Raw genomic sequence first — 19,726 nt, 5'->3', positions numbered from 1 at the left:
CGACTGGTATTTCCATCAATGATAAAAAGCATTATTTTGGCATTTTTTCTCCTAGTCATTTTGGCCAGCAACAGTTTTATTTATCGGCTTTAAATATTTTTTCATCAACCAAAAGCCGGCAATTGCTTAACGGAAACCCTGGTGTGTGTCTTCGTGTGTGTCTACGTGTGTGCGTGTCTACGTGTGTGGACAGCCAGCCCTACAAGCACCTCAGCTGGTCAAATAAAAGCAACCGACTCATTAGCTGATGGTTATGTAAGGGTTGTTACATCATTGAAGAAAGGAAAGGTGGAGATGTTGGGGATGAAGATATAATTGGACCGATACTATGCTGTATCTTGTCAGATGTTTTTTTTTACTTTGTAGTAAATTGACCAATAATATAAGCAATCTTCTTCTTCCGTTAAATCGAGACCGCAATTATCATCATGATACCAAGTAGCCTACTGTTTGATCTTTCTGAATCAGTATACTTAATAAATGCTTCAGTATGGCATTTCTGGTCTAATCCTGGAATGTGTTTAATCATTGAATATATCTCGCTGTTCTTTACATTTTTTCTTCTTTTCTCTTTAGAATCCTATTACTTTTGCCGAGGTTACATGACAATGAATGTGTCACATGACACACATTGTTTGGACGTGGTTGCTGCTCGCTTATCAGTCATCATGGTCGCCAGAGGGAGGGAGGGCCACACTGATCCTGATGTTGATGTGTATCTATACTAGGGTTGGGGATCAATTACATTTCAATTCAGGCATAAAACTGAAATTCCGATTCAATAATTTACTTCTCAATAAACTGAAAACCTTTTCAGTTTTTGAATTGTATATTTAAATAACTTCCAGAATTACCTGAGTGACTTTAATTATAATTGACCCCAACCCTGACCTATACAGTATGACACTATTTCCAATCAAACATTATGTTCACCCTGATCATTCCAAAGGAATTGGAGATATTTCTGTAGCTTTACCAGTTTATTTGATTTTTTCCAACCAGTCAACATTTTCTCTTCTTCTTTCTTCTTCTTCATTCCTCTCTCTCTCCTGTAGCAGTTTGACGTTTATTGTCATGAATCTTTCCCTGGCGGCAGAAGTGAGTGATTTCCGCTAGATGGGCCAGCCTCAATGTAAAAATGGGCTATTTCGTAAAAATTAATTGAAACAAACATTTGCTCTTTGGTCTTAATTTAAGGTTAAGGTTAGGCATTAGGATTAGCAGTGTGGTTAACATCATTGTTAAGTTTAGGTTTCAAATCAGATTGTTTGACTTTGTGACTGTGCCAGCAAGTGAGCACTCTACAGACCTGCCTCCAGAACACGAGTCATCCCAATAAAATGCCAAGCTGCTCTTCTGTCCTGCTGATTACTGGCGTTCATTGAATTCCCCAAAAGTATTCCTTATTTTATATACTGTATCAAACAAACATAATACTGCTGTATATGCACTTTTATTTCCTCAAAGATTAGGAATCCTATAGCCCAACTGTGTAAACCTGTATTATGTTTATTTCTTATTATGTCATATGTGTTGGCTTGACAGTATGATGTATGTATTGTAACCAGTGCAATCCAAACTGTATGTTGTCAGAGCCACTCTGTGGGTTTATTTCTGTTTAGATTTTCCCAACCTGAGAGAACGAAGATCCAAAGATCACTGACATTTTAGTATAGTCTTTATTGGTAGTTTTCAGAGGAATCCCTCTTGCGATTAGCTAGAAATACGTGGGTGTGCGATTGTGTGTACGTGTGCGAATGGATCCGTACATGTGTGTGCATGTGTACTGTATGTGTGCTTGGTAAACGTTTCAACATCATTTTCTCTTGTGGATTGAAGGATGTTGCTTAGGGCTTGCCAGACAATCAACAACCATAATATTGCCACAGTCAGGCAACATAGCTATTATGGAAATAAGATGGAAATATGAAGATGTTTTTTTTAGAGGGTGTGTTTTTATTCCTCAGTTCTATTTTAATGTGTTGCGAAAGCATTGATCTTTTTGTACATTTTCAACATTTCATTAAATTGATATGCTATATGTTTTGTGTATTGATTCATACTGTATGTTGATATGGCAGATACTTGTTTAGTACAATATGGAGTATTGTTTTAAACTCACAGGCCAGCAATGAGATTCATAGTTGATGCACGACTAGACGTCAGTTTCCCGAATGCATTGTGGTTGAAGTTTGTTTTTATACCACCACAGTTTGATGAAATCTCCTGTTGTATGTTCTTCTCCATGATGACATTTTTATACCCTTATACTGTACTGTTTACCTACATGTCTTACTGTATGTCCCCTCAATGTCTCATAGATATCATCTGAACATTGAGAGTTTTGGTATTCATGGGCCGTTAGAGGTTTCTATCCATGTACAGTTTGATTATATGGTTTTTATGCATTTAACATTTAATACAATAATTCTTTGTCCTAGTTTTTCTAGAAATGTATGGGACATTTGAATGATTCTGGAGATGTTCACTGTCAACCATTATGGTACTTTCAAAAAGATGTAAAGATATATTAATTATTATATATCAAATCAAATGTATCATATTATAGTTGGATTTGTGTATTGTTTTGATTTTAGTTTCTGAGTGTTGTTTTTTTCCTTTGTACAGATTGTGTTACTATTCTAACCTCTATGACTCTTCTGTTTTGTTACTATTAAGTTCTGTTTTGATATTGTCCCATTCTACCTGATCTTTGTTTATTGATCTTGTCACCATGAGTAACAGTAGCCCAGCAGCAGCACATCTTACACTGTAGAAACATGTAAAAGAACCAAACCGTGAGAAAGTTGCGGGGTGAAATGTATTTGAATATAATCTAAATAAATATGTTCTACTCAGGCATGTTTGTTGTGTTGAATATGTATCAGACTGGTGATGATGACAGAGCAAAACATATATTGGACAGAAAAGGTGTAGGGCCAACTACTGCACCACCCAAAAGGTTAGGCCCATCTAATTCACAACCAAATGGTTACTGGTTAAAATCCTATATGTGGGCTATACAGCAGAGGAACAAATGCCCTTGACAAAGAACATGTACAGTTACCTAAATTGAAACTACTGTAGATGTGGCTCATAATTGTGGTTTGGCATCCCATACTAGTTATACGGCATCCATATTAGGACTTCATATATCAAGCAAAACTATCTGATGACTTCCTAATATGGATTCCGTTAAAACAACTTTATATCTTGTATGTAAAATATAGGCCGACTACTCCAGATCATCTAGGACTACTGGAAAGAAAGTCAGTGGCATAGTAAATAGAAGGTGTGTTCAATATTTCAAATTAATATTCAACGAGACATTTACTTTGCAGCTTTGCACGATTTGTTACCATGGCAGCTCCGGTTTATATTGATTAGCTGTAATGAAGCTTCTTTTTATCTGCTCCTAGCAACTGACTGGGAGACATGTAGCATTTCCTTCACTGCTTCTCATCATGGGCTGCTGTGTCATGTTTGGAAAAGGGTATGATGGTTAGTGAGAAATATTTGACTGCTGCTTTAGTCAAATGCTAAAAGTGAAGTTGAATGTCTAATTATTGGACAGAATTATGTATTTTTTATACTTTATATTAACATTTTAGTATTTTTGTTAACACACATTGAGGAAGATAGGTTTTTGTGTGTTTGTTAGTGCTGAGCGATTAGTGCTTTTTGAAGTCCATTCGATTTCGGTTTGATAATGAAAATATAACCACAGCTTTCGGTTTCGATTCTTCTTCTTTTGTACATGAAATGGACTATACATTATGTGGGTGGAATGCTGTACCAACGCGGAATTATAAATGAATAGAGTTTCATGATGGTAGTGACTGCCCATTACTGCCTATCACTTATTAACCATCATTTAGTCACATTACTTTAATAAAATATTTGATGTCTTTATTATTTCCTTCCAAGTCATCATCTCATCTCTATAGAGCTGCTGCATACTGTATGTTGTCTGACAAAACCACTATTTTAGTAGTTCTTCAAAGTAAATAAGGCATACTTTTATGACTACTGAATACCAACTATCAAGATCACTATCAAGATTTTGAGGCTCGCGTAGCAACTGCTTTCTATCCCAGTTGATTGTGCGTTCTCTCTTCTCTCAGTCTCCTTGTCTTGCTCCGCACAGAACAGAGAAGTTTAAGTGTGCCCGCAATGGATTATGGTAATTGTAGTTAGTTTAGTGTAGAAAATGAGTAAAATTATCTAGAATATTAACCTGTTGGAAACTACAACTCCCTACTACATCATACAGTTCAGGCTTGATCTGGTTTATCTCTACAGAAACTGCACATCGAGCTTACAGGAAAAAAAATAACAAAATGGAATTCAAATAATTGAACCAACGTCGGTCAATTAGTTGTTTAAAAAGTGAAAACTAACCAACATTTTGGATAATCGCTCAGCACTAGTGTGTATGTGTGTGTAAATGTGTGCATGCTTGCGTCTGCCTGTTTCTCTCTCTGCACAGAACAGTGAGCAGGGTTCTCTCTCAGGTGGTGGGTTTGGACTGGCGGCTCTGCTGCTGTTAGAGATCAGGCCAGGCCACAGATGCTCCCAGCCCTGCTCTGCTCTCTTCTCTGTTCCTGTACAGATGTCTCCGTCTCCCTCAGAGCCCTCTGCTCTCATCTCCACCGCTAATGGACAGACTCTGGCTGCAGTCTTGTCAGTCAGCCAACACATCCTACTTTCATCTTTTCTTTTAGGTTTGCTCTTTGGATGGATATGTAGTGTGTGTGTGTGTGTGTGTGTGTGTGTGTGTGTGTGTGTGTGTGTGTGTGTGTGTGTGTGTGTGTGTGTGTGTGTGTTGTGTATTGCGTGGTCATGCAGTGTATGGCATATACAATATAATAGCCAATCGAAAAGACAACTTTGACCGTATGACACATACATGACACACATATCCCTATGTAGGTAATTCTGCGTGGATATTCTAGTCTTCTCATTATAGTTTACTGAGGCTTTCTCTCCTATTATTCTCTGTCCATTAGTTCCTACTGGTCTCCACTTTACAATGGAACTGTATCTAATCACATCAAAATGTACCGGTTATAGATAGGCTTATTTGATCAATTAAAACACAATACGAAACATTTAGAAAACATATTTCAATTGTGTTCCTCTTAATTTGCAAAACAATATATACATAACACAGTAGACCTAGGTTACACAGTAAGCCTAGGTTACACAGTACATCTATCTTACACAGTAAGCCTAGGTTACACAGTACATATATCTTACACAGTAGGCCTAGGTTACACAGTAAGCCTAGGTTACACAGTAGACCTAGGTTACACAGTAGACCTAGGTTACACGGTAAGCCTAGGTTACACAGTAGGCCTAGGTTACACAGTAAGCCTGTTACACAGTAAGCCTATGTTACACAGTAGGCCTAGGTTACACAGTAAGCCTAGGTTACACAGTAAGCCTAGGTTACACAGTAGGCCTAGGTTATGCAGTAGACCTAGCCTACTAGGCATAATTGGGTTACTCATATAATAATAATGAATACATTTTTGAACTTGAATCTCAAAGCACATCAAAAGTAAAACAACAAACACTTTTTTTTATTGAGCGTGATTGAAGGTCTCAGTCAGCTTGGGATGAAGTTGATCCAGTTTGGACTGGAAAGGCAGTGTAGGTTCAGTGGAGGGGGCATTGATGGGGTAGCCAAGGAGAAACAACAGTGCACCGCACCTGCTTCTCTGAATGGTCAGTCACTCCACTGACGCCGCTGTTTTGGTACTGGTGCTCCATTGCCAGGAATGTAGCACCCAGCTTTGGTGATGCCACGGCTGCTGAAAAGCCACCACATCTTGGCAGCGGTTAGGAGCATTCCCTGAACAGTCCCTGGACTGACTCTGCTACCCCTGGACACAGCATGCAGTCCTTGGTGTAATACTTACAAACAGATTATTTGAATCCAAACAGCCAGCTAGCTGCTAGCTAGCTAGCTATCAAGCCAAACGATATATCCTGCAACTCTGACAGTCAAGACCACAGGACATACAGTAGTGATCAAATCCTAGAGCAGCCAAAACCCTAAAATATGTTATAGCAAGTGCAGTGAAAGTATTATGTTTCTAGCTCCTTACAATGCAGTAAAATGACAAACAAGAACACAAATAAATAAAATGTACAAAAAGTACAACAAAAAAACAAGAAATCAAGAACATCTGAATTAATCCAATTAACAAAGCAAATAGGAACCCAACTATGTTGTTGTTAATTGTACAGTGTTTGTTCAGGTCATGTTGCCAGACCAGTGGTGAATGTATGACCATCTTGCCAGACCAGTGGTGGATGTATGACCATGTGGCCAGACCAGTGGTGGATGTATGACCATGTTGCCAGACCAGTGGTGGATGTATGACCATGTTGCCAGAACAGTGGTGGGTATGAAGATGGCGCCGATAGAGATGGTAGCTTCGCTTCAAGTCCTTAGGAAACTGTGCAGTATTTAGTTTTTTTAATGTATTATTTCTTACTTTGTTAGCCCAGAAAACCTTAAGTGTTATTACATATAGCCGAGAAGAACTATTGGATATCAGAGAGACGTCAACTTACCAGCACAACCAGCACTACGACCAGGAATACGACTTTCCCAAAGTGGATCCTTTGTCTGCACTTCACAGGGCATTCGAACTGATTGCAGAGGCCGTCCCAAAACAACGCTTTCGGAGGTGAGGGTGCCAGAGCGGTCTTCTATTGAGGCTTCGGATGCGCGCACACCACCCACCGCATCCAAGTATATTACTCGCTTATGTCCAGTCCCTAGTTAACAAATTCAACGAAATTAGGGCAAGAGTTGCTTTCCAAAGAGATATCCGGGATTGTAACATACTCGGTTTCACAGACACATGGCTAGCTGGGAACATGCTGTCGGAGTGCGTACAGCCAACAGGATTTTCAGTGCATCCGCCAACAGGTATAAACATCTCTCTGGTAAGAAGAAGGGCGGGTTGTATCATGATTAACGACTCATGGTGTAATTGTAACAACATACAAGAACTCAAGTTCTTTTGTTCACCTGACCTAGAATTCCCCACAATCAAATGCCGACCGTATTATTTCCCAAGGGAACTCTTCTCAGTTATCGTCACAGCCGTGTATATCCCCCTGCAAGCAGATACCAAGACAGCCATCAAGGAACTTCACTGGACTCTATGCAAATTGGAAACCATATATCCTGAGGCTGCATTTATTGTAGCTGTGGATTTTAACAAAGCTAATCTGAGAACAAGGCTACCTAAATTCTATCAGCATATCGATTGCAGTACACGAGAGAGTAACACACTCGACCACTGCTACTCTAACTTCTGCAATGCATACAAGGCACTCCCCCGCCCTCCTTTTGGCAAATCTGACCATGACTCCATCTTGTTGCTCCCCTCCTATAGGCAGCAACTAAAACAGGAAGCGCCTATGCTTAGGTCTATCCAACGCTGGTCTGACCAATCGGATTCCACGCTTCAAGATTGGTTCGATCACGTGGACTGGGATATGTTCCGGGTAGCCTCAGACAATAACATTGACGTATATGCTGACTGTGAGCGAGTTTATAAGGAAGGGTATAGGAGATGTTGTACCCACTGTGACTGTTAAAACCTTCCCTAACCAAAAACCGTGGATTGGTGGCAGCAAAACTGAAAGCACGTACCACTGCATTTAATCATGGCAAGGCGACTGGAAACATGACAGAATACAAACAGTGTAGTCATTCCCTCCATAAGGCAATCAAACAAGTACTGTAAGTATAGAGACAAAGTGGAGTTGCAATTCAACGGCTCGAACATGAGACGTATGTGGCAGGGTCTACAGACAATCATGAATTACAAAAAGAAAACCAGCCCCGTCGCAGACATGGACGTCTTGCTCCCAGACAAATTAAACAAAAAGAGATTGAAAATAAATATGGGTCCAGTGAGTGGTTAGGCTGGCTGGGGACACGGCGATTCAGACAGTTAGCAGGCCTGTGCTAACAAGCTAACAGTTAGTAGGCCGGGGCTAAACAAGCTAGCAGTTAGCAGACCGGGGCTAAACAAGCTAGCAGTTAGCAGACCGGGGCAGGCTAGAAGTTAGCAGGCCGGGTTAGCAAGCAAGCAAGCAGAGAGCAGGGGCTAGAAAGTTAGCCTTTGGGGGACGTTGCGATGTTTTTGCCTCTTCATGTGGTGACGTCGATAGCCCGGTCATGGAATTAGTAGGGTTCCAAGTAGCTCTAGGTAGCTAGCAGGCCTAACTGGTTAGCATAATGGTCCTTCAGCGGGCGTCGCGCCTGAGTCCTCGGGCAGATTATGTCGGTATTCCAGTCGTAGGGGATCTGCGGGGTCCCATGCCCCATACCGGCTGTAGAAGGGGTCCGGATGCTAACAAGTCAGGTGCTCGTGTGTCTGTGTACCCACATGTGCTACCCTCCCATCCACATTGCGAGCTAAACATTTTTGTAGTCCAACTCTTGACAGTGGAGAGAAGGTTTTGACATTTTAGCGTTCATTTCTTGCAATTCTACACAAATTTGCTTTCGAAGACCTGAGATAGGCAGGGCAGGATGGATATAGGTCTGTAACAGTTCGGGTCCAGCGTGTCCCCCCTTTGAAGAGGGGGATGACCGCAGCTGCTTTCCAATCTTTGGGAATCTCAGACGACACGAAAGAGAGGTTGAACAGGCTAGTAATAGGGGTTGCAACAATTTTGGCAGATCATTTTTAGAAAGAAAGGGTCCAGATTGTCGAGCCTGGCAGATTTGCAGGGGTCCAGATTTTGCAGCTCGTTCAGAACATCAGCTGACTGGATTTGGGAGAAAGAGAAGGCTTGGGCAAGTTGCTGTGGGGGGTACAGTGCAGTTGACCGGGGTAGGGGTAGCCAGGTGGAAAGCATGGCCAGCCGTAGAAAAATGCTTATTGAAATTCTCAATTATAGTGGATTTATCGGTGGTGACAGTGTTTCCTATCTTCAGTGCAGTGGGCAGCTGGAAGGAGGTGTTCTTATTCTCCATGGACTTTACAGTGTCCCAGAACTTTTTTGTGATTGTGTTGCAGTAAGCAAATTTCTGCTTGAAAAAGCTAGCCTTAGATTTTCTAACTGCTTGTGTATATTGGTTTCTAAATTCCCTGAAAAGTTGCATATCACGGGGGCTGTTCGATGCTAATGCAGAACGCCATAGGATGTTTTTGTGTTGGTTAAGGGCAGTCAGGTCTGGAGAGAACCAAGGGAAAAATCTGTTCCTCGTTCTAAATTTCTTGGGGCATGGGGGGCATGCTTATTTAAGATGGTGAGAAAGGCATTTTTTTTAAATAACCAGGCATCCTCTACTGACGGGATGAGGTCAATATCCTTCCAGGTTACCCGGGCCAGGTCGATTAGAAAGGCCTGCTCGCTGAAGTGTTTCAGGGAGCGTTTGACACTGATGAGTGGAGGTCGCTTGACCGCTGACCCATTACGGATGCAGGCAAGGAGGCAGTGATCGCTGAGATCTTGGTTGAAAACAGCAGAGGTGTATTTAGAGGGCAAGTTGGTTAGGATGATATCTATGATGGTGCCCGTGTTTACGGCTTTGGGGTGGTACCTGGTAGGTTCATTGATAATTTGTGTGAGATTGAGGGCATCAAGCTCAGATTGTAGAATGGCTGGGGTGTTAAGCATGTTCCAGTTTAGGTCACCTAGCAGCACGAGCTCTGAAGATAGATGGGGGGCAATCAGTTCACATATGGTGTCCAGAGCACAGCTGGGAGCAGAGGGTGGTCTATAGCAGGCGGCAACAGTGAGAGACTTGTTTTTAGAGAGGTAGATTTTTAAAAGTAAAAGTTCAAATTGTTTGGGCACAGACCTGGATAGTTTGACAGAACTCTGCAGGCTATCTCTGTAGTAGATTGCAACACCGCCCCCTTTGGCAGTTCTATCTTGTCTGAAAATGTTGTAGTTAGGGATGGAGATTTTTGGTGGTCTTCCTAAGCCAGGATTCAGACACGGCTAGGACATCCGGGTTGGCAGAGTGTGCTAAAGCAGTGAATAAAACAAACTTAGGGAGAAGGCTTCTAATGTTAACATGCATGAAACCAAGGCTATTACGGTTACAGAAGTCATCAAAAGAGAGCGCCTGGGGAATAGGAGTGGAGCTAGGCACTGCAGGTTCTGGATTCACCTCTACATAACCAGAGGAACAGAGGAGGAGTAGGATAAGGATACGGCTAAAAGATATGAAAATTGGTCGTCTAGGACATCCGGAACAGAGAGTAAAAGGAGGTTTCTGGGGGAGATAAAATAGCTTCAAGGTATAATGTACAGACAAAGGTATGGTATGATGTGAATACAGTGGAGGTAAACCTAGGCATTGAGTGATGATGAGAGAGATATTGAATGAGTTAATAGACCAATAAGAGAGTTCCAAACCTCTCTGCAAAAACCAGCAAATTTTCAGTTTTCCACTCGCCAATCAGACCATTCCTATACAGTCTAATAAAATTCTTGCTTGAGAAATTTGCTAAGAAGCTATTTAAAAAATCAGTTTGAGGCTCGGAATCAGAAGAATACTCTTCAGATATGTCATCATGATTAATTTCTTCCCCACCATCGGAGTCGTTTTAATTCAAATTCTGTAGTAACGCTCCATTCGTCTTGGTCTTCTTGCCATTGTAAATGACGCACGCTCTCACTGTGTACTCCAAGATGGCCAGAGTAGACTGATAGAATGCAATACATTTTGAGATTAGAATTAGAATAGATCAGTACAATAGAATGGCCCACCCTGTTCTTCATTCACAATGGGTGATTACATAACTATGCATCCTTCGCTTCCCCTCGCAATTCATTAATTTCCCCCATCATACACTGAACAAAAATATAAACGCACATTTTCTGCATAGATTTGTTTACATTGCTGATAGTGAACATTTCTCCTTTTCCAGGATAATCCATCCACCTGTCAGGTGTAGCATATCAGGAAGCTGAACAGAGTGGTTATAGTATGGCAGGTATAAGCTATGGACAATGAACACAATTGCAATTCATCGATGGGAATTTGAATGCACAGAGATTCCGTGACGAGATGCTCAGGCTCATTGTCGTGTCATTCATCCTTCACCATCACCTCATGTTTCAGATTCCTGAAAATGTCTGTTCTTCAATGACCTGCATACTCACCAGACATATCACTCATTGAGCATGTTTGGGATACTCTGGATTGACGTGTACAACAGCATGTTCCGATTTTCGCCAATATCCAGCAACTTCGCACAGCCGTTGAAGAGGAGCGGGACAACATTCCACAGGCCACAATCAACAGCCTGATCAACTCTATGTGAAGAATATGTGTTGCATGAGGCAAATGGTGGTCACACCAGATACTGACTGGTTTTCTGATCCACACCCCTACTTTTTTTTAGGTACAGTATCTGTGACCAACAGATTCATATCTGTATTCCCAGTAATGTAAAATCCATAGATTAGGGCTTAAGGAATTTATTTGACTGAAATCATTTGACTGATTTCCTTATATGACCTGTAACTCAGTAAAATCTTTGAAAATGTTCCATGTTGCTTTTATATTTTGGTTCTGTATAATTTCGCCTCCTTCATTTATTTAATATTTTATTGTATGTGTGAAATTAGTTTCTGTATAGTTTAGGTTAACCTTTGAGGCAATTATCAGGTTGATTTTCAACTGGGCACGGCATCTTCAACCATCGGGAGAAGGAGGGGAGCAGGTCCTACTATCTAGAGGAAGGGCAAAGGGGAAATCCATATAAAAAATGACATGCCCTCTTAAAACTGTCTGTAACACCAGTTCTGTTTATGATATTACGATTCTAACAATAACAGTGTATAGTATAGACTTATTTAGGAAAAGTTAAAGATGGAGGGGGGAATTGACTTAAAAAATAAATGGCAGAGTTATACATTTTTAAAATTCATGAGCAGTCCAAATGACTGCTTTAGTTGTTCTATTGTGGATTTTTTTATAACAACATTTAATTTAACAGTAACAATGTATTAGCCTAGATTTTAATGTGGCATGAACACAACCAGTCATGATGTTTTCATCTAATTGTAAAAGAAATCACTTTAAAAAGTAGGTTACCTTTGCACGTTAGTCCAAAATAGCATCCAATCAGCTGAAACAGCACTCTTCTGTCTTACAATATGTAGCCCCATGTATCTGATGTGGTCTGGCAAAAGAAACATGTCAAGCCGTACTCTTTTAGTCCAGACAGCATCAGATACATGGGCTACACATACTGAGACAGAGAGAGGCTGTTTTGCTTGCTCTGATGCTTTATCTGACAATGATGGGTCTTACTGTCAGCGTGTGTTTAAATATTTTATTTGGATGAGCAAGGAGGTACAGTAGGGTGTGCCAGGAGGTACGTCAGGGTGGGCTAGGCCCTCTAAGGTCTGCCCATACCGCCGGCCCTGGTTGACAGTCTTGTCTCGTACCCTCTGACCCTGTGAATATGCTCAGCCAAAAGAAAGAAGGGAAAAAATGATTTAATTTCTCCAGTGGCAAGAAGGATGATGATATGCGTATTCATTTTCTAGCTGTTGATCTGACTCTATTAATCCTTTCGCTCCAGCCTCTGCCACTCTGCCCAAGGAGAATACATTTCCATGAATTTATTCAGAAACTGGGTAGGGTACGTATTAATGCTGGGCCTCCAGCACAGCAAGTCTGCTGGTAAGAAGTCCACATTCATCTATTGGAGATAGTGGAGGAATACATTGTCTGACTACACCACATTCTGAGAGACAAATTGACAATGTAAGCTAAGAAGTAAACAACGGGGGCTATCAAACTTCATATAGAGTTTAGCTCAAAACGAATGCCATGTTAAGACTGGAATATCTCTGTTAAGAAGGGTCAGAAATTCATCCTGAGTAAGTGACCTGACAAGGAAAACTCTGGGCCCTAGTATGACACAGGTCACAAGCTGAAGATGATGATGATGATGATGATGGTGCAGTAAGTCTGATAAAAAGAGCTGATTTTCCCTGACCACCTGGCCTGAACGGGAAAAACTCCAGGTCCTAGATAAAGATTTATTTGAAGACTCAGATTTTTCTCTTTAAAATGCAAGCCAAACAAAAACCATACAATTCAATGCACAAGGACTACTTTAAAAAATCTCCACAGAAAATGTTACAACAGAATGACAGTACCAACAGCACAAACAGTCATTCTGTTACCAAACTTTGCATCTGCACTGTGTTTTTGTAAAATGTTCAGTGGAAATTGTTAAAAGTTGTCCTTGTGCATAGAGTTATATGGTTTGCTTAACTTTGCTTTTTGTTTGGCATACATTTTAAAGTGACAAATCGGAGTCTCAGCATCACTCTGATACCGTGGAATTAGAAGCTTCTGAAAAGGAGAGTGACGGCATTAAGAATTGGGTCACTGAGTTTACAAATGGCTGCAATAATGACATTAGGTATAAAAATAGCGCTTTGGAGCTCTGACACAGTGTCTATATTTAATTCTAGATCTTATCAGAGCCAGCCATCTGACCACGTTGTCCTGCTAGCTGAATCATACAGCATTAGAAGGTCACATTCAGGCCTGTCTTTTGTTATGTGAAGGGTTAGGCACAATATACAGTATATTCCATGATCCATCACTTTACTTTATTCAAGGAAATAATGATGGATTATAATGGTATAATGAAATCACTGCGGTTTTCTATCCAATTATTTTCACCGGTAATGTAATATGACGAAGGTTCTGTTGATGATCAAAAGGTACGTCGTTATATTATTTGCGTCTGTGGAGAAAGTCTTTCTACACCCCAAAAAATGGAGAGTAGAATGTTTATGAAAGACAATAAAAGACTCAGCATGCAGGAAGAGAAACGGACATTCTTGCTAAACTTTTCTAGTCCCTCGTCTAACAACAAGACGTATAAATCCATTCTCTTAATCCAAAAGGTGAAAACTAAGGATATTTAATTCTAGGAATATTCTGTTCTACAGCACGTCCCAACATCCTCGATGCCATCATGCCATAGCCTACAGACAGCATCTATAAAATCCAGAACAACATGACTGTTGAGCCACCTTCGCCACTGCACCACTTCGTCTCCGCTCCCTCTCTGTGTCGCAGTGTCCTTCTGACAGCAACCAAAAAAGCCTCCTGTATGATCGATAGTGACAGCCAATAGGACTGACTGACATCACGTTTGACTCCGTCCCCTGTTAGTGTTATCAGTGACAGAGGGTATACAGTTTAGCTGGGCTCCATGCTCCAGGGAAGGGCCAGGGGGGAGGTGTGTGTCTGTTACGTGACAGAGATGGAGCTATCAGACAATGGATCTGGACAGAACTGTTGTCTGTTCTCTCTCCCTGTCCTTCCAGACCACCTGGGATAATCTAAAAGCAAAGCTGTTTTAATTTAGGGACTATGATTGCTCAGAGGGATTGTTGTTTAGCTGCTTCTGGTCGTGATAGCAACAGGCCAACATGTAATTGATTCTGCAAGTAAAGTTTCCTGCTCCAATCCAGGATTCCAAGAATCATGTTCCAGTGTTGTTATTGGCCAGAAAACCTGTTGGTGGTAATATTGCCATTGTATCGTATTATTAAATGGTTTAACCATATCAGTTGCTACTGTCAACCACACTTGACAGGCTGCTTGTAAATGCACATTAAAATGTTAAATGATTAACTCAGTAATTCACTTGTGTCAATCAATATGAGATGGTGTTTTGTCATTTACTGTCATTCTGGAAAACAGACGGGCCTATATCTGACACAAACAGATCAAAGACACTGAAATCTTTCTCTTTTCTCCCTCTTTTTCTCAGAAAGCTATATCATTTTTCATTTGATTAAGCCAACTCGTTAACTTAGAATGTGATCACACAGCCATATCACAGTCCTTTATGTGTGCATTATAAACATACACTAGATTAAAATAAAAATTAACATTTAGCTGTTTACACACACACGCACAAAGTAAACACCATTAAAATACATTTTGAAAGGAGTACAGTTTGCTAGTTAGGGTTTTCTTTCCTCTAGCCTCTAGCTTGGATGTTTACTTCCTAGCCTTCAGTAAGTATGGCATGGATTGCTTTTGAAGCACAAACTTAACACCATAGTACCCTCCAAACTCGTCAGACCCTGGGTCTCGACCCCATCCTGTGCAACTGGGTCCTGGACTTTCTGACGGGCTGCCCCCAGGTGGTGATTGTAAGAAACAACATCTCCACCCCGCTGATCCTCAACACTGGGGCCCCACAAGGGTGCATTCTCAGCCCTCTCCTGTACTCCCATGACTGTGTGGCCATGCACACCTCCAACTCAATCATTGAGTTTGCAGACGACACTACAATGGTAGGCTTGATTACCAACAACGACGAGACGGCCTACAGGTGAGGGCCCTCGGATTGTGGTGTCAGGAAAATAACCTCACACTCAATGTCAACTAAACAAAGGAGATGATTGTGGACTTCAGGAAACAGCAGAGGGAGCAGCCCCCTATCCACATCGACAGGACAGTAGTGGAGAAGGTGGAAAGTTTTAAGTTCCTCGGCATACACATCACGGACAAACTGAAATGGTACACGCACACAGACAGCGTGGTGAAGAAGGCGCAGCAGAGCCTCTTCAACCTCAGGAGGCTGAAGAAATTTGTCTTGTCACCAAAAACCCTTAGTAACTTTTGCAGATGCACAATCGAGAGCATCCTGTCGGGCTGTATCACCGCCTGGTACGGAAACTGCTCCGCCCACAACCGTAAGTCTCTCCAGAGGGTAGTGAAGTTTGCACAACGCATCACCGGGGGCAAACTACCTGCCCTCCAGGACACCTACACCACCCGATGTCACAGGAAGGCCATAAAGATCATCAAGGACAACAACCACCCGAGCCACTGCCTGTTCACCCCGCTATCATCCAGAAGGCGAGGTCAGTACAGGTGCATCAAAGCTGGAACCAATAGACTGAAAAACAGCTTCTATCTCAAGGACATCAGACTATTAAACAACCATCACTAACATTGAGTGGCTGCTGCCAACATACTGACTCAAATCTCTAGCCACTTTAATAATCTAAAATTGGATGTAATAAATGTATCACTAGCCACTTTAAACAATGCCACTTTATGTAATGTTTATATATCCTACATTACTCATCTCATATGTATATACTGTACTCTATATCATCTACTGCATCTTGCTCATCCATATATTTATATGTACATATTCTTATTCATTCCTTTACACTTGTGTGTATAAGGTAGTTGTTGTGAAATTGTTAGATTACCTGTTGGATATTACTGCATGGTCGGAACTAGATGCACAAGCATTTCGCTACACTCGCATTAACATCTGCTATCCATGTGTATGTGACCAATAAAATTTGATTAGAATTTATTTGAATGTGACTTGACTTTGGAAAGGGATGAATTCATACTCAAACACAGGATCAGGCAACCACAGTAACATACATTAAATACATTTCCAGACATAGTGTAGGCCTATCTGTACAATCCATCTGCAACAGAAACAGTGGCACCATATTGATCATGTTGTTTTAAGATATCAAAGATCTAGAGAGAGATAGCCTTTATCGATAAAGCAATGTTTAGCAACAAAGATTGTCTAATGTGGACACATTACTGTGTGTTATCCTCCTCTGTTTTCATGAAGGCCTGCCTGATGTGTCCTAGACCAATATGTCACAGCCCAGCCCGAGGGCAATTCCACCCACTCACCTGTGATTCCTTCATACAGACGACTCTGTACTGTCCTTTCTATTCTTATTCTGCCTCCACTCACAACAACAAACGGTGAGTGACACAGCCCACTGGGCAGACATCAATTTAACGTCCATTCCTTGTTGTTTCAATGTAATTTAATTGAAATGATGTGGAAACAACGTTGATTCAACCAGTAGGATGAGACTGTGCAATCTGCTAGAGGTCTGGATGTCAGGTAAACATCAAGTCCAAGGCCCTGGTGTTGTAGGGAATGCAAACAACACCATGGGTTATAGAGGTCCTAACACTTGAATCGGCCATAATTGTCTGTCTTTACACGGTTGTAACAAGTAATGGTAAATAGATAGCTCATCTGATCAAATTTCTGATGAGGATAAACTACCTGTAGATCATATCGGATACATTAGAATTTTTACACATTCTAGTTGTTACAATGGTAAATGTCAAATGTGAACTAAACATCTTCATGCAGACCACCTCATGTAAGCCCTAAGAAGCTCCATGCTCACCCTTTTAAAGACTATCCATTGGCTTGCATCAGACAGTGACTGACAGCATACCAGAGACTCACGTCCTCTGGTGCAAAACTGTCTAAATGACTGAAGCTTTGCAGATACTGACAGTATCACCAATTCTATATATAAACTCTTTGAATAGTCGCAAAATGGTCTCATTAGAATATGTCAAAATAGTGATATTTAACCATTGTAGTTGTCACATATTGTATGGTCACATATAGGGTGCGTTTACACATGCATTCCAATTCTGATCTCAAGAGCTGACCAATTAGTGAAAAGACCAATTAGAGAACAATTAGACCAATTAGTGACACACATATCAGAAATGGGCTGCCTGTGTAAATGGGCTGCCATAGAAACATATTACTTACAGTTAGATCTAGCCTAGTTAAGCTCAAGGTGAACACTCCTGTCCCCCCTTTGGTATAGGTTTGACCCAGACCCAGAGGCCCATGCAGTGAGGGACAGCTCCCTGTCAGAGGAAGTTAGTTCATGTGAGGACTCTGTTGTTCTGTTTCCCCATGACCTTTAGAAAACTGCCTCTCTCAGGCAGCCATCCCGACTGCCCAGCATTGGGAGTAACCAAGACTGCAGGATGTAGGATGACACACTGGCTGATACACTGGTTGCAGCGGTCTAAGGCACTGCATTTTGGTGCTAGAGGCGTCTCTACAGACCCTGGTTCGATTCCAACCGGCTGTGATTGGGAGTCCCATAGGGCGGCGCACAATTGGCCCAGTGTCGTCCGGGTTAGGGTTTGGCCGGGGTAGGCCGTCATTGTCAATAAAAATGTGTTCTTAATAACTGACTTGCCTACAGTTGAAGACGGACACTTAGGTTGGAGTCATTAAAACTAGTTTTTCAACCATTCCCCAAATATCTTGTTAACAAACTATACTTTTGGCAAGTTTGTTAGGACATATACTTTGTGCATACCACAAGTAATTTTTCCAACAACTGTTTACAGACAAATTATTTCACTTATCACAATTCCACTGTATCACAATTCCAGTGGGTCAAAGGTTTACATACTGTAACGGTCTTCTTCCTCCTCTGACGAGTAGTATTAGGAAGGGTCGGAGGACCAATGCGCAGCGTCGTAAGTGTCCATATTTTTAATAAAGAAATTGAACACTGAACAAAAACAACAAAGTGAACAAACGAAACCGAAACAGTTCTGTCTGGTGCAGATACAAACACTCAACAGAAAATAATCACCCACAACTCAAGGGTGAAAACAGGCTGCCTAAGTATGGTTCTCAATAAGGGACAACGATTGACAGCTGCCTCTGATTGAGAACCATACCAGGCCAGACACAGAAATACCAAATCATAGAAAAACGAACATAGACAACCCACCCACCTCACGCCCTGACCATACTAAAACAAAGACATAACAAAATAGCTAAGGTCAGAACGTGACAGTACACCCCCCCCCCCCAACCCCCCATCCCCCAAAGTTGTGAACTCCTAACGCAAAACCTGAATCTATAAGGGAGGGTCTGGGTGGGTATAACACCATAATCTTTATCCGCCTCTTAACCCGCCTCCGTGGCGCCTTTCGAGCGGCGACCCTTGCCGCCGACCTCGGACTGGGGACCCTAGCAACGGGTCCCGAATGGATGGTAGATTCCGGCAGCACCGGACAGGCGGGAGACTCCGGCAGCTCTGGAGTGAAGGGAGATTCCGGCAGCTCCGGAGTGAAGGACGATTCCGGCAGCACCGGAGTAACGGACGGCTCTGGCAGCTCCTGACCGGCGACTCTGGCAGCTCAGGACGGACGGGCGACTCTGGCAGCTCAGGACAGACGTGCGACTCTGGCAGCTCAGGACAGACGGGCGACTCTGGCAGCTCAGGACAGACGGGCGACTCTGGCAGCTCAGGACAGACGGGCGACTCTGGCAGCTCAGGACAGACGGGCGACTCTGGCAGCTCAGGACAGACGGGCGACTCTGGCAGCTCAGGACAGACGGGAGACTCTGGCAGCTCAGGACAGACGGGAGACTCTGGCAGCTCAGGACAGACAGGAGACTCTGGCAGCACTGAACAGGCGGGAGCACCTGTAGGGAGGAGATGGAGAGACAGCCTGGTGCGGGGGGCTGCCACCAGAGTCCTGGTGCGTGGAGGAGGCACCGGATAGACCGGACCGTGGAGGCGCACTGGAGGTCTCGAGCACCGAGCCTGCACAACCCTACCTGGCTGGATACTCCCCGTAGCCAGGCCAGTGCAGCGAGGTGGAAAAGACCGCACTGGGCTGTGCTGGCGAACCAGGGACACCATGCATAGGGCTGGTGCCATGTACCCCGGCCCGAGGAGACGCACTGGAGACCAGATGCGCAGATGCGCTGAGCCGGCTTCATGGCACCTGGCTCGATGCCCACTCTAGCCGATGTAACGCACCGGGCTATACCTGCGCACCCGGGACACCGTGCGCCTCACGGCATAACACGGTGTCTGCACGATCCACCTCTCTCCACGGTAA

The 19,726-nt window shown here is 42.5% G+C and overlaps 1 protein-coding gene across 1 annotated transcript in view; it reads left to right on the top strand.

The window, feature by feature from the left end:
• Positions 1–2,860, top strand: part of plppr5a (phospholipid phosphatase related 5a) — a 42,553-nt gene extending 39,693 nt beyond the window's left edge. Inside the window, exon 6 of the mRNA XM_024391848.2 lies at positions 577–2,860. Within this exon, the coding sequence (XP_024247616.1) occupies positions 577–606 (30 nt within the window). The 3' untranslated portion in view covers positions 607–2,860. The remainder of the gene's footprint in view (positions 1–576) is intronic.
• The last annotated feature ends 16,866 nt before the right edge of the window (positions 2,861–19,726 follow it).

This window comes from Oncorhynchus tshawytscha, linkage group LG28 (genome assembly GCF_018296145.1).
Source record: "Oncorhynchus tshawytscha isolate Ot180627B linkage group LG28, Otsh_v2.0, whole genome shotgun sequence".
NCBI classification, from domain to species: Eukaryota; Metazoa; Chordata; class Actinopteri; order Salmoniformes; family Salmonidae; genus Oncorhynchus; species Oncorhynchus tshawytscha.
Note: the sequence above shows the minus strand (reverse complement) of the source record. Positions and strands in the feature narration are given on the sequence as shown.